At 42.5% G+C, this 14,433-nt stretch overlaps 1 protein-coding gene across 10 annotated transcripts in view; it reads left to right on the top strand.

Moving 5' to 3' along the window:
- syne2b (spectrin repeat containing, nuclear envelope 2b) overlaps window positions 1–14,433 on the top strand; it is a 91,238-nt gene that overhangs the window by 13,691 nt on the left and 63,114 nt on the right. For 8 of the 10 annotated variants that reach the window (XM_079174778.1, XM_079174772.1, XM_079174775.1 and 5 more), the window contains 17 exons: window positions 2,521–2,616; window positions 2,710–2,787; window positions 3,326–3,418; window positions 4,013–4,215; window positions 4,748–4,947; window positions 5,787–5,887; window positions 6,614–6,703; window positions 8,651–8,764; window positions 9,011–9,148; window positions 9,390–9,554; window positions 9,872–9,984; window positions 10,963–11,131; window positions 11,781–11,877; window positions 11,957–12,156; window positions 12,454–12,618; window positions 13,667–13,807; window positions 14,156–14,257. In XM_079174778.1, the coding sequence (XP_079030904.1) occupies window positions 2,521–2,616; window positions 2,710–2,787; window positions 3,326–3,418; window positions 4,013–4,215; window positions 4,748–4,947; window positions 5,787–5,887; window positions 6,614–6,703; window positions 8,651–8,764; window positions 9,011–9,148; window positions 9,390–9,554; window positions 9,872–9,984; window positions 10,963–11,131; window positions 11,781–11,877; window positions 11,957–12,156; window positions 12,454–12,618; window positions 13,667–13,807; window positions 14,156–14,257 (2,265 nt within the window). The remainder of the gene's footprint in view (window positions 1–2,520; window positions 2,617–2,709; window positions 2,788–3,325; window positions 3,419–4,012; window positions 4,216–4,747; window positions 4,948–5,786; window positions 5,888–6,613; window positions 6,704–8,650; window positions 8,765–9,010; window positions 9,149–9,389; window positions 9,555–9,871; window positions 9,985–10,962; window positions 11,132–11,780; window positions 11,878–11,956; window positions 12,157–12,453; window positions 12,619–13,666; window positions 13,808–14,155; window positions 14,258–14,433) is intronic. The other 2 variants (XM_079174770.1, XM_079174774.1) reach the window with 1 other exon arrangement.

Genomic DNA, 14,433 nt, shown 5'->3' with positions numbered 1-14,433 from the left:
TTCATATTACATGTTACAGCGTAACAGAAGTGCTTCAAATGATGCTGCATCTGCCAATATTTAATATCTGCCAATCTCTTATTACATATGCTTTTACATGCGGTACATTTCAATCACACATACTGATAAAAGAATACATCGTGAAAATGACCTTGAAAAGTTTGCAAAGTTTGCAATCAATGATCTTTGTTTGTAAATTTGTAAATTTGGTTTAAATTCTTTTGTATGTAATATGGATGCAAAGTGATCCTTAAGGTATCACACAGCACAGACAAACAAACATTTTATGCACAAAATATTAAGAATATTCTCCCTTACAACAAAAGATCCTTCTACCCTTTACATTGTCATATTTTCATCCTTTTGTTTAATTGTTATTTTTTTGTATAATTAACGGGAAAATCTCTGAAGATGCCCATAATGTCGCTGTAACTGTCTGTGGAAATGAGCGCCGATCTTTGGACTGTTTGTGCGATGAGGCTCATTTGCATAATGGGCAGATTTGACACCGAATGTCTGCAAAGAAAGTTAAGTTTGTGTGAACAGAACAGGAGCACCGAGACACTACTTGCTTGGCTGCACAGTTTGGGGTTCATCTCACCGTTTGTAGGTGTTGTGAGATTTACACGGCCCTTTTGGGGAACTTTGCCCTCAGTGTACATATTGGGCAAAACAATCATCACAACAGCACATTTGATTTTAGACCGGCTACCTCTAAAATACTGATGTGAGCTGACGATACTAAATTCTTCTGAAAGGCTTTAAGGAGAAAAATCGATCAGCTTTGCGATGCTCTGCGTGCAATATCAAATCGTGTAAAAACACGACCACATCCTTTTATTACCACAGAGGGGCTTTTCCCCAGTCAGCAGCTCGTGTTTTACAGTAAAAATCCAGCGTTTTTTTCTCACACTTCCTCTGAACAACATGAGTCAGCAGCAGACTCTCTCTCTCCGCCTCACGCTGCCGGTCAGCTGTGAGCGAAACAGTGGAGGACAGTTGGGGTGGAGGTGGCGAAGCGTGGACATAAATATAGCATTGAGGAGCAAGGTTCACAGCACACAGACAGACAGCAACAGACGGCCAGCACCCCCCCCCCCCCTTCCCTCCACCAACCAACCAACCAACCACACCCCCTCCATCCACCCAACACACGTCCGCCCAGCTCTGGGCTCACATTGGAAACATTGGAATGATGAATGAATGGTGGAGATAATCGATGATCCTTTGGTGGTTGTTCACATTAGAGCTGACAGAGCTGACATTCAACAGGCCGAGTTAGTGAGCAAAGGAGCCCTGATGATAAACTCCTCAGCAGGAAGCTGTTTCTTCTTCTCTGCTGACTGAATGACGTGGTTTTGTTTGTCATGTACAGGCTACTATGGGACCATTAGTATGTGAGGAGGTTAATGAAGCTCATCTATAGGTTGACATTTAAAGAGGATTTGCAGATAAAAGGACCAAACATTAGGAGGGAGAAATAAGAGGAGTGTTGCTCTAATGGATTGTTTTTGGCTGTTCTCAACTGCTTGATGTCCCAACGTAACAAGACAGAACCTGAAAATGAGATCACTGAATGTCTTTGATGGTAATCTGACAGTAAAAACCCTACATCCTGACAGATGACTGAGGCTGATGCCCGGAGTGATATTTGAGAGGGATGTTTCATGGCAATTTCCCACCGAAATTTCTCTTTTACCATAAACACACGACTCTGTTTATTATCTACTTTGCATTGCAACTACTGCGCACACAATCTCCCCCTCTGGTAAAACGTTCTTATCTGATGTTATCTTTAACAAACATGTTTTTAAAAGATTAGATGTGGTTATTGAAGGATGGGATCTATATATGTGCTGTGCAGGATGTTTTACATTTGCTCTGGTGGAGCATGTCATCACGGCAACACTGTAACTCAAGTACTTCAAACATATCTTTGCCATTTCAGTGCTGCAACGTGTTACTTCTTGGCATAAATGCTGACAGTGTGTAGATTTAGTGAACTTTCTTCAGTGTTCCCATCAGTCCTGCCACCATCTCGTTCTTTTGCTGTAATCTGCTCTTGGAACCAAACAGTTTGGACATTAAGTGCTGTGATGATCGGTGTAGCATCGGGGCAGAGCGATGCTATTATTGTGTTTCAGTCCACTTGTAAATCTACAACAATCATCTATATCAGGAGAAGATGAACCATCTCCAAAAATCTCATTTTCTCAGAAACCAACAAACAGCTTTGTTTTGAACAACACGTGCTTTAATATTTAACTGATTTCAATTGGAGATCACAAGGAGCAAGTCATCCATTAGCTCAAGCTTGAAGCATATTTCAATGATGGGAAAGTTTCCATGCTTTTTTTTTTTGGTTATCAAATTCTTTCAAGCATGGCTTGTTTTACAAAAACTTGAGCAATTATAGCCAAATTTAAAGAACACGTCTGCATACTAACTGTCTGTTCTTATCAGTTGTTTAGCTGCACATGTCAACATGAATATAAATATAAAGTGTGTGTGCTGTGACAGCGGAGGCCGCCGTGTATGGTCGTGGATCTGTTCAATGATTTCCGTGACGGCTCCAAACTGTTGGACCTGCTGGAGGTGATGAGCGGCCAGCGCCTCGTGAGTTCTGCACTAAACACTACACAAGCTTTCCACAACACAGCCGACCGCTTTAATGAACCGGCCGACTGACTCTCTGGTTGTGTCTCGCAGATTCGGGAGAGAGGCAGGGGAATGTTTCAGCACAGGAGCAACATCGAGAAAGCCCTCTCCTTCCTGAAGAAGAAATCGGTAAGTGACACACAAACACGCTGTCGGACAAACGTCATCAGCGACCACATGAGGAGTCTCCTACTGACAGCAACACAACCAGAGCGATGACGCGTTTTGGCATTTAACGCAAACAAAAATGTTGCACCATCAGTCTTATTTGGCCGTCATTCTTTACAGGGAATAATGAGATGATTTACATTTCTACAAGGATTCTTTTATGCCTCCGGACTACGGCATTTTGTGTTCAGGTTGTCCGTCCGTCTTTTCGTACAGTATGTCCCAATCTTGTGGACGTGATATCTCAGGAACTGAGACTCGATGAACTGATTAGATGTTGGTGGTCAAAGGTCACTGCGACCTCAATTCAAGGATGTAATGCTAAGTCTATCAATTTCACACAAATGTCTAACAGGATGAAGTGATGAAGTGATGACATTTTGGACGGACGTGGATGTAAACTGAGATTTGACTGGTTGGCAGACACAAACCAGTCATTCGTCATGTATCAATTGGGGCTTTTGTGCAAGTTTGAAAAGGTGTTCCGTTTTCTCTGCAGATCAAACTAGTCAACATAAACATTCCTGACATTATTGATGGGAAACCGTCCATCATCCTGGGCCTCATATGGACAATCATTCTGCAGTATCATGTGAGATTCATATACCTTTTTATAGAGTTTCTCTCTTCTTCTTGTCTTTTGTGTTTCATGTTTTCTTGTTGATTTTCCACTTCGATCATTCTGATCTTCTCAACTCACCGAGATAAAACCTGGTTATGTATATAGTTATATTATATTTTCCTAACACTGTCTCTTGTGTACGTGCCTTTACGGTGTTTTGAACCGGGTCTCTGTGGCAACGGGGTGCTACAGCATTAAAGAAGCTGTCAGAGACATCCACTTATCAGTTTTAATTAAATGTGAGTAGATTTCCTGGGGGCTGTTCAGGAAAAATCAACCGAGGATCAAACCAGATTATTGAAGCAAGGAAACCAATTGCACTGCTACAATTAAGCATTTATTTAAGCTTTACAACACAAGTGTTGTGTTATCCAGGGATGTCCCTTTTCATTTGTGGGATGTTAATCTTATTTTCTGCATTAGAGATGTTTTCCCTTGTCTTGCTTGTTGTTTTCTCCAGTTGTGGAGTATTGTTCTGTTGTTTTACATCGTTTTAACTCTTACTCGGTTTCCAAAATGTGAATAAAATGTTAAATAGAAACTGTCTGTTGGTGGTTTTCGTAGATCGAGGAGCTGGCCAGCAGCCTCTCGTTCAATTCCCGTCAGTCCTCCATGGAGTCTCTGGCCAGTCTGGATTCGCGCTCCACCCTGTCGAGCCGCTCGGCCGGCAGCAGTCCTGTTCCTCCCAGAGCCTCGCCGCTACACCACCGTTTTAGGGTTTCTGCCAAGAAGGCCCTGCTGCTCTGGGTCCGGGAGCAGTGCCACAAGTAAGCACCGGGTCAGCTGAGCTGGAACAGAGCTGCACTAAATGTGTTGTGTCGGGTTTATTTTGGGTTACATGCATATATTGACTTGTCAAAGCCTTGAGAAACCTCTAAGAGTGCAACTCTTCTGTTGTGGGCCAATATGGGATGTAAGAAGTGATGGATCCTCACACGGGGAACCCTCTTGTCTGGGCTAAAGACCAAAACCTGATCAGGGCTGAGCTGCCTGCCAACATCTTTTAAATGACTTTCCTGTGACAGTACCTGGGCTTAAACAGCATTTCTTGTTACATATTTCTCTCCAATACATATTTGTACATCTTTTATATATTGTAAAATCCCTTCTTACATTTTTTTAATGTGTTTTTCTGTTAAGAAGTCCGGAACGTAGTTTTGAAAATAGCCTTTTCAAAGGCCACTAAGCTCTGTAAGGATTATATGTTCGAGACATGCATGAAAACAGACCCTCTGACAGACGGCTGTGCAACATGAATGACCTGTGTGATGATATAATAAAGTGATCTGCTTCCCTCAGAGCTGGCTGTTCGATAAACGTGAAAGACTTCAAAGCTAGCTGGAGGAGCGGCGTGGTCTTCCTGGCGATCCAGTACGCTCTGCGGCCCGACCTGGTGGATCTGTCCAAAGCCAGGACCAGAAGCAACAGGCAGAACCTGGAGGAGGCCTTCCGCATCGCCGAGAGGGAGCTGAGGATCCCCAGACTGCTGGATCCTGATGGTGAGTAGTTCAGCTTCACTGCACTCAGGAAACATCACAGTAAAATGTGTGAAATATTATATGCTCACTCTCACCAGACCTACAAGATATAAGTTCCTATAGGGATTCTACACAGGGCCTGACATCATGAGCTATGTGAACTAGCTCTGCGTTGTTGTTTTTGCAGCCAGATAAGTACAACCAAACACTGAATAAGACATTTTTAGGCGACCAAAATATAACAATATGCAATTTCTTCAAATTGTGTTTTTATTTGTCAAGTTGAGGCTGATGCAGAAATATGAGTAACACAACAAAGATTCCCACGTATTGTCCATGTGTTTCACTTTATTGTTTAATTCATGATTTATTAGCCAGTTTACTACAGTCACACTCGCTTCTACTACCAACAAAGCTTTGTTTCAGTCTTTTGTTTACCGATCTCTTCACCCCCCCCCCCCCCCCCCCCCACGCCTTCAGGTCTTTTTCAAATATTATTCACCAGATTTGTCACTGACATAGTTGCGCAGCAGCAGCAGTTGATGTGGTGCCATGAGAGTCTTTGTATGAGCGTAGCTGAGTATTGTGACGGAGCCGTGCCCAGCGAGCCTGAGGGCGAGTGGGATGACGATCTGACAGTCTGCTGATTCGCTCGCTGTTTTGTTTCCTTCAGACTCGTATAAAACCCTCGGTTGTTTCACTCCGCCTGCTAATTCGTTTGCAGATTTGTATCAGCCAGATCTTTGTAAGACAGAGAAGCTACACATACTTCCAGTGTTAAAGTCCACCTGCTGCAGGAGTCTAAACTTTTGAGAGTAGTGTGTGAGGACTGATCATGGAGGATTGTGATGTGGATGCAGATGTGGACGTTCGAGACCCCGATGAGAAGTCCATCATGACCTATGTGGCTCAGTTCCTGCAGTACTCCAAAGACCTGCCGGTGCCAGAGGAAGAAATGCAGGTCAGTACCACTGTTTGGTTTTTTAGACGAGCATCAAGCGACATACAGCACGGCAACATTTCACACTGCAGCAATGCTAGCAGGAGACGTTTACTTCTTACTTTACTCGTTCTGACAACCAGCTCAGGTAGTTTAGGACAAACTTCTGCAGTTCAATGTCACCAATTAGGGTGCAGCGGAGCGCTGTGTAAACCTGTTCTGCTCGCTCAGCTTTGATTTGATTTATAGATCAAAAGAAGTCTAGACGTCAAGATTAAAATCTTAAATTTAAAACTTTGCCGGAAACAGCTGAGATTTACAGCTGAGATTTACAAACGTCCTGTTTGACCTTGATATCTAGATGTTTCTTACCTTCAAGTTACTAAATGTAATGCTTAGAATGGCTTTTATTGCATACATGCCAGAATCAATATTTGGGAATAAAGATGGATGCATGCAGCCTGTGCAGATAATCCCTCACACGTTGAATCAGGAACAGATTCAAACCAGCAGTCGAGTGTGTTCTGAACTGACTCCACTCCTGCTGCTCAGCTTCTCTACTCATGAGAGACTCAAGTTGTATTTCATATATTATAATATTAGGAAGTGCCAGCTTGGTATATTGCCCTTCACGTATCTCTGCCACTGTCTTTCACTTTTTCTTTGGGATTTCTCTATTTTCTTGGCATCCTTTTGTTTACTGTTTCCTCCTCTCTCCTCTCCTCTTTCCTTCCCTTTCCCCCTCAGACACAATACCAGACTCTTCCTAAAAGTCCCTCTCCCGTCAACCTGCCTGTTCACTACACTCCTGCTATTTCTGCTTCACCTCTGCGACAGGTACACCCGACAGTCGACATCCACCTTTGTTTCATTTCTCACCTTTCATCCACCTTCTATAAATGAATGAATAAACAACGAGTAATAACACAACCAGTCTGAATCAGCCACACCACAACCCTCGAAGCAAATAACTTTAGATTTCATTGCTAACGATTATGTCTCGTAAAGACACGCCGGGGAAAGTTGTTTTTTTATTGGGACGGCGCTGCAGCTACTTTTCTGAAAAAGTCTGTCGCTAAAAGCCGACCTTCAAGTCATATGAGGATGAATGATCGTGCACAATTGAACTAGTTTGCCCTGTTTTCTGGGAGGCAATTCAAAGCCACAGCGAGGGTGTGTTTCTCTGCCTCCCATGAGCTGAATACAGTGCAGCTATTCCTGCATTCCACCGACACCCTGCCGCACAACTCATGACAGATGAGTCACAGCGAACAAAACACCTCACAAGATTTTAGCATGTTTGGATGTGCCCCCCCCCCCCCCCCCCCACTCACACACACACAAACCCAAGAGGTGTTAATTTTAGAATTTGGGAATAATCCTGCAATGATTGTGCAGAATGCATTGCTTCTGCACAATCTGCAGAATGAGGTTGTTAATAAGAGAAACGCATCTGATCTACACATGATGCACAAAACTGAAAGAAATGAACCTTAATGCTGCTACAATCTGAATTCTCCATACATATTCATACCACATCAAAGAATATCAATCACTATGGCTTCAAACATCCCTTTTCACAGCAGCATAGGACGTGGCTGTTTTCCATGTTTCTGGAACATGAACGAAAACAACCTGGTTGCCTAATCGAACCTCTGTACGGGCTTGGTGCGCTGCTGTGCACAGGCTTGCTTGAAGCTCAAAACATTTTGGCATCCAGCAGCACACCAGCAGATGCATGTTTTATGTAAAGTATCTCATGAAGTATCTCTGGTGTTAATGCCTTGTGGGAAAGCTTTTATGTTTGACTCTTTAGGTGTGTTGCTTAGTAAATAGAAACTTGTTTCTAAAACTCTAACGCTTGTATCTGAGCTCTAGACAGACGAGAACAGCTCTTTATCTCCAGACATTGTTTGGTTGCAGCCTGTTTTGACCTTCCGTTGGTTACAGTTCCTTCTACTGGTATGGGATGTAAATAAACAAACAAAGTTACAGTTCAATCACACAGATGTGTGGAGCCGGGTTTGACCTGTTCAATTGGCCCCGGGGCGGATCAACCAACCAAACTGAGCCCACTAGAGAAGGTCTCGGTCCGCTCCCAAGCGGACTCGTGCGGTTCGTTTGTGGTTTGAAAGCAAAGCAACCACCAAAATCTTAGATCCAGATGGGATTTTAGCGTAATTTCAAAAGCAATAATATAACTAATAATAATCTGATCGTGAAATCTGTTCAGGAAGCGACCTAATAATTGATCTGTAAAAGGTCCTGTATATATACCCGATTTATGCAAATCATTTGGTAACCGTGGTGCACGTCAGCGCGGGTATGTTCCCTGATTAATAAGTAAGAAGCTCTTAACACTGCGATGCTTGTTACCGACTCTGTGTTCTTTGACAGTCATAAGCTCCAAATCGTAAAAGGAGACGACGCCTCCTGTTGGTCTACCTGAAAGCTATTATTCATAAGATCCGGTGGATTTGCAGACTAATAATTATAATCTGATTGAACTCTTTCTGACACCAAAGAAGAAAAATAAACTTAAGTCACAGTCACGTGGGTCCTGATGCGGAATAAATTCATGTTTACCCCTCTTGGTTCATCAGTGTGAGCAGAACCTGGACCAGAACTAAAATGCAACAATGTATCATTTTTTGGCCGGTGAAAGCACCAAAAATCCAACTAAATATAACTCATCATGACTAATACATGTTTAAAGAAATCAACAACTAAATTTAGCCTGAAATAGTTCGTCTTTGGTCATTTCATTTTTGTCCACTTTTCCAGGCGACGCCCGCTCGAAAGGCACAGGAAGTGACATGCTGGCTGGTTCAGGCCTACGAAGAGCTGCTGGAGGGATGGGACTCCACCGAGGGCGAGAGCTACTCAGAGAGATACCATGTAGGTTTACAGACACTTCCAAGTCTCACTGCATGATGCTCTTTTTAACTGTTGATGGTGCAGTTGCCCAAAATATATATTTGTACTCATGTAGTTAATCTTTGTTGTTGTATTTTACTTTACTTACTAATAATTGTTATTCTATAGTTCATATATGTTTATATTTTTATTCTATCAAACCTGAACAATATCCTGCTGAATGTTAATCAAACATTACATTTTTTGCTGCCATTTTCCATCCCTCAGGTATTTCAGACCTTTCTGGTGTCCTTCAATGAGCAGCGCCGTCCCATCATGCCGCTGTTGACGGCGATGAGACGAACCTCGAAACAGAGCGAGGAGCAGCGAGCTCTCAGAGAGGCGTGGGACTCCCTCGCTGAGAAGGTCTGTCACTCAAACTCCATGTCCCATCCACATCTTTAAACACCTTGATGTTGGTGCATTTAACCTTTTTATGAGCCATGATTATGAGCCATGATCCCTATTGCATGCGTTTACTGTATGTATGCAACGAAACAGACGTTAGTATTTATGTACCTCTCTACTTGTTTCTATATACATTTTGATTTGAAAGACATTGAGAAAGAGAGTTTAGTTGTAATGACATTTTCTTTTTCCCATTAAGCTACATGAATACAAAGTGGCGTTAGACACGAGTCTCCCGGCCCCGTTGGACACGGTGGCCCGCTGGCTGCTGAAAACGGAGAAGGCTCTGGCCGAGGAGGAGGGCGACCCGCAGGACCACGGCCGAGCCGCTGACGACGCCAGGGAGAAACAGGAGCTCCTCAAAGTGAATAGATATTTACCGCATCCACCCTCTGAAATAAACAATAGTACTGACTTAGTAAGCGCAGATTCCTCAGGCAGAGTTCTCAATGTTTAAGATATTAATAACCTCTGCAGAATAGCCCCTTTATTCTGAGTGTTGATTTGTTAATTCACTGCTCAGGAAAGGTGGCAAACAGAATCATACAAACTGGCACATATACATGTGTTTTGGGGATACTTTGGATACCCTAACCTCCTGTTAAATATAGACCTTGATGAGCAGCCATGATGATTCTGTATTAGATTTACAAAGTGCTCACTGTTCAATGTTGGCTGTAGGTCTGCCTGGAGGACATGCCGCAGCATTTGAAGACCTTCCAGTCCTTCCAGAACCTGGATGAGGATGGAAACATGATGGTTCCTGCTGACAAGATGGACGAACTAAAGAGGAGGTGAGGGTTCTTCCCCAGAAGGGCAGCGTGCTCATTTATCTGTGTACATGTGTAATCGTATATACTTTACGGACATTGCTTGAATCGCTAACTTTTCTTCTAGGTACTATATGTAACTGTCATAAAATCCTTGGTATTACTGACACCGGTGGCCAATAAGTGAACTGAAGTCAGCGTCCAAACAGTGACGTGATGTTATATTACAATCATATATCATATTTACAAGAACGGTACTGACTGTAATGTTGCTATATTGCATTTAAACCATTGGCTACATGATACAACTAGCATGCCGTTTACATATTACTTTATCAGCTGACATTACGAAGCAACCAACGCCAGATCCATGACACAAAGCTAAGTTACAGCTAGCTGGCTAATCTTAGCTTAGCTTAGGTTACAGTTAGCTAGCTGGCCGCCCCTGTCTTGCATCGTTAATGGATAGTAGGAAGCAATCGTTAGTTATGCATCTTTACTTTTTTTTGTCATTACATCATTTATTGTTGGCTAATATCAACATTGTTGGTCATAATGCATAAGTTCCCGTTAGCTGGTGGCGATAACATTAGCGAGCAAGCAAGCTAAAGTTAGCCAGCTAACTGCAACTTCAGTACGCTGCATGGACCTGGCGTTGGTTGCTTCGTAGGTTAGCTGATTAAGTTATTTGCTAACGGCCAATTTACCAACTAGGTCACCGCCAGGAATCTGGAGGGTTTGTGTATCTTTTGATAGTTTGTTTATTGGGTGAAATCCAAAGTGGCAGAAACGTGAAAAACACACATATTTTCATTTGGTCACCTCGCCGGGAGGAGAGCCAGCTGCAGCTCCAGAGAAACACCATCGGTTTGAACATTAGACGATTTTGTTCCCGATGCTGAAATCAGAGAAGCGAACTGAAGTTGAAGATTGACATTTACAACATTAAACAAATGATTTCAAGCTGTTTCAAGTTTTTCATTTTGATGCCGTCTTCACCAGGTTCACCAGCGTGAGAGTGACGGCTAAATACCACGGCATCAAGCTGGAGTACTGGGAGAAGCGCCACACCGTTTTGGATCTGTTGGGGCAGATGAGGACCAAGCTGCGGCTCTGGAAGAGACCGTTCATCTCCCCGGAGGCTGTCAGGATGTTGCTGCAAGAATGGCATGTGAGTAGATTTGGCATCTGAGGAAAATATTTTTTTTTATTGGGAGTGGTTTGGAGAAAGTGGTACGAGGGTGCTTTACACATTTTATGTTTTTGATTTTGTGTGATAGTTACGACAGCATATGAGGGCTATTGTAGGTAAAACATAAATACAAATCATTATAATATTCCGATAAATAAACTTCCAGTGATCCAGGAATGGAAGGTCCCAAAATGTGTGAATCTCAGAGAAAATCCAAGTTTTTCTCATTATTTGTGAGTGTTGTCTTGGAATATTATCCCCCTCACACAGCTCGGTGAGTTATTAAAAGGCCGTTGTAGATAGACAGATAGTATCGTAATGCTAGAAAAATACCAAACATGATACAGATAACATTAGCAACACTAAATTACGCTACAAATCTGACAATATACAGCTGAGAGAGCTAATAAACTGGCCGCCGTAAAGAGGAAAACCCTTTTAAATTAGAGTCTTTCCTCTGGTTCTACTCTCTAGACAGACTTACAACCAGCAATGTTTTTTACAAAGATCTAAGAAAAGAAGAGCTCAGTTTTTTACCTCGTCATCCAATGATGTTCTTTCTGCTGTGTAATGAGCATGGCAATATGGCTGCTATGGACTTTAACTATTTGTTTTTTATTAAAAACAGGATCTGGTAAACACACAGGAGCTGCCGTCTTTGCTGGAAGCAGCTCTTCATAAACTGAAGCAGGTTTCCGAGAGATATTCAAGCAAATCTGCTCTCGGTAAGTTTTTACCTCGGGTGATCCGGCTGTTCGTGGATTCATTTCTGGATTGACTGAATTTGTCGCCGTTGCTCCTCAGCTGCAGATTACCAACACGTCAGTCAGCAGGTGAAGCAGCTGGAGGAGGACACCGCCGTGGTTTTGGAAGACGTGACCAAAACCAAGAGCGCCATGGGACGCGTCCTGTCGGCCTGGGACTCCTACAGCGACTGCCTCAGCTCCCTGCAGGCTTGGCTGGAGCAGGGCTCTGCAACACACAGCTACGGCCGCAGACCAGAGGTAAAATTAACATACAAGTATAATACATTATTTAGTTTAGTTTAGTTAGTAGTAGGAGAACCACGTTTAAAAGACTTGGCTTTTGCTTTTTTTCCACTGGGCTTATTCCTTCCTCCAGAGCAGCTCTGCATTTGTAAAAATATTTGTGAAAATGTCTACTAAGAAGTCTGCTAAAATAATTCACAAAATATATACATTAAATTGGTTTTCTCTTGCAGACGCACATGTTTTTCCGCACACTTCAATAATGGTGCTCTGTGTTGATTTATGATTGCTATACTCATGGTTTTTGTTAAGGTGACCTCTGAGTCGTTGGCTGAGTGGGGCTCCCGACAGGCCCACCTGAACGAGATGGGTAACTTCCTGATCGAGTCCACAGACCCTCAGACCAGCAGGAGCCTGGCAGAGGAGCTGCGTAGACTCAACACGCGCTGGGCCGAGTTCGTCAAGAGAAACGCATTTGTAAGTTACAGAACAAGGAAAACCTGGTCGGTGAGAAATAGCTGATGCTTTGTTGTCAATTAATTTCTTGCCATTTGACAAATCAGTTTATTTGTCTAACATCGAAGTACTGCAGATGATATGTTTGATAAGCAGCTACCATACTATTATCTATTTATTTCTGCAGGGACATTTCTTTATCAGGGCCGGTGGCTTGTTCGTAAAACATGGTGGCCTTGTTTCTTCTCTGTTTTCATGCTGCCAAGTGACAGCAGGGATTTTGGTGACTTTGTGTCTCAGACCTTTGGAATTGAAGCTATGATTGTCACATTGTTGTAGTTATTCCCACGCTGTGACAATAAAGGCTGACTTGATTGAAAGTTGCACTCCACCTTTACTCTTTGTTTGTCTGCAATTATGAATACAAGGCTTTCATAGTCTGGGATTACGGAGCATTATCAAACGGCTTCATTGATTTCTCCAGTTGCATAATGGACCGGTGTTCTAAATACCTCAGTCAATTGTCAGTGAAAATATTTCACCAAACGCATCATCTTCACTAAAACCTGACTATTTAAAACACTTCTAAATAAACAGCCTTGCACTTGCATAGGTGCACCAATCGTCCTGACGAGTCTGAAGTGTTTTAGATATTACGGTTTTATTAAAGATGTGTTTGTTTGTGAAGCAGTTAACATACAACTGGATACATGAGACTTAAATTATACTGCATGAGTTGAGTTTGTAAACAGGTGTTTTTTATAGTTCTACTGTCGTTAAACGTAGCCCCCATTTACTTCATTGTTCAGCCTCGTGGCATGCAAGAAAAAACTAAATTTTCTTCAGAATTCAAAGTAGCACAAATGGTCATTTTGTGGGTGAAGTATTCCTTTAAAATGCTTTATAAAAAACAATATTTAAAATTGTTCTATCTTCAAAACTCTTCTTATTGGCTTGTCTTCTAAAAGCAAGTTATCAGTTTTGGTTGTCAGCTTCTGTTGATTATTGTATTTGACTTGTAATATGTACCTGATACTTAACAGCTTTACTTTGTTTGTCCTGGTTCCAGGACAGCGGGGCTGAGCCCAGTGCTGACGTCCAGACCAGATCCCAGGACCTCCAAGCTCTAATCAAAGAGGCCGCTCTCATTCTCAAAGAGCCTCTGGAGGCCATGGCAGGTCCCTTACGCACCTACAGAAAAAGAATACAGGTAGGACTAATGGATGGTTAGATACACCTTTGACACGGTGGAGTTGAGTCATAGCTGTTCTTCAGTAATAACTGTCTTAACGTCTGATTGTCACCCAGCAATGAGCAGATAAATATCTGGTCTGGTGTCTCACTTACCACACAGCCATTTACCTTTGAAATATATTATACGACTTAAAATATTGATTTTATTCAAAGATGAAGTTAGTAAAAACGTCCTGCCAAACAAGTCCAGCAGAACTTTTTTCAGTAATCCTCAAATGACAAATTTTGGCCAATGATCTAAGTTAGATCTAAGTAAATCAGTGAGACTCTCTCTGGAATTGACTGTTTGCTTTTTTCCCTTCAGTTCATAATGAGGAAAATAAAAGAAGTGGATCTAGAGGCTCTGGCTCCCTCCCCAGAATGCCCAGCGGATCAGTTAGAGAGACTGAAGCTTGCTGTACCTGAAGTACGGATGATTTCTTTCCTTTTAAGACTTCCTTTAAACAGCTGAGTTCATGAGCATCCATGTTTTTATATTTTGTTCTCCTGTTTATTACATTTTGTCCCTCAATAGTCACTGGCAGCCACCAGTGCAAGTACTGCAAGTTCATCCAGTGATTACCATCCGTTCCCTTTCTGTCA

The sequence above is a fragment of the Pholis gunnellus genome, assembly GCF_910591455.1.
Source record: "Pholis gunnellus genome assembly, chromosome: 15".
Classification (NCBI taxonomy): Eukaryota; Metazoa; Chordata; class Actinopteri; order Perciformes; family Pholidae; genus Pholis; species Pholis gunnellus.
This window is presented reverse-complemented; position numbering and strand designations above follow the sequence as displayed.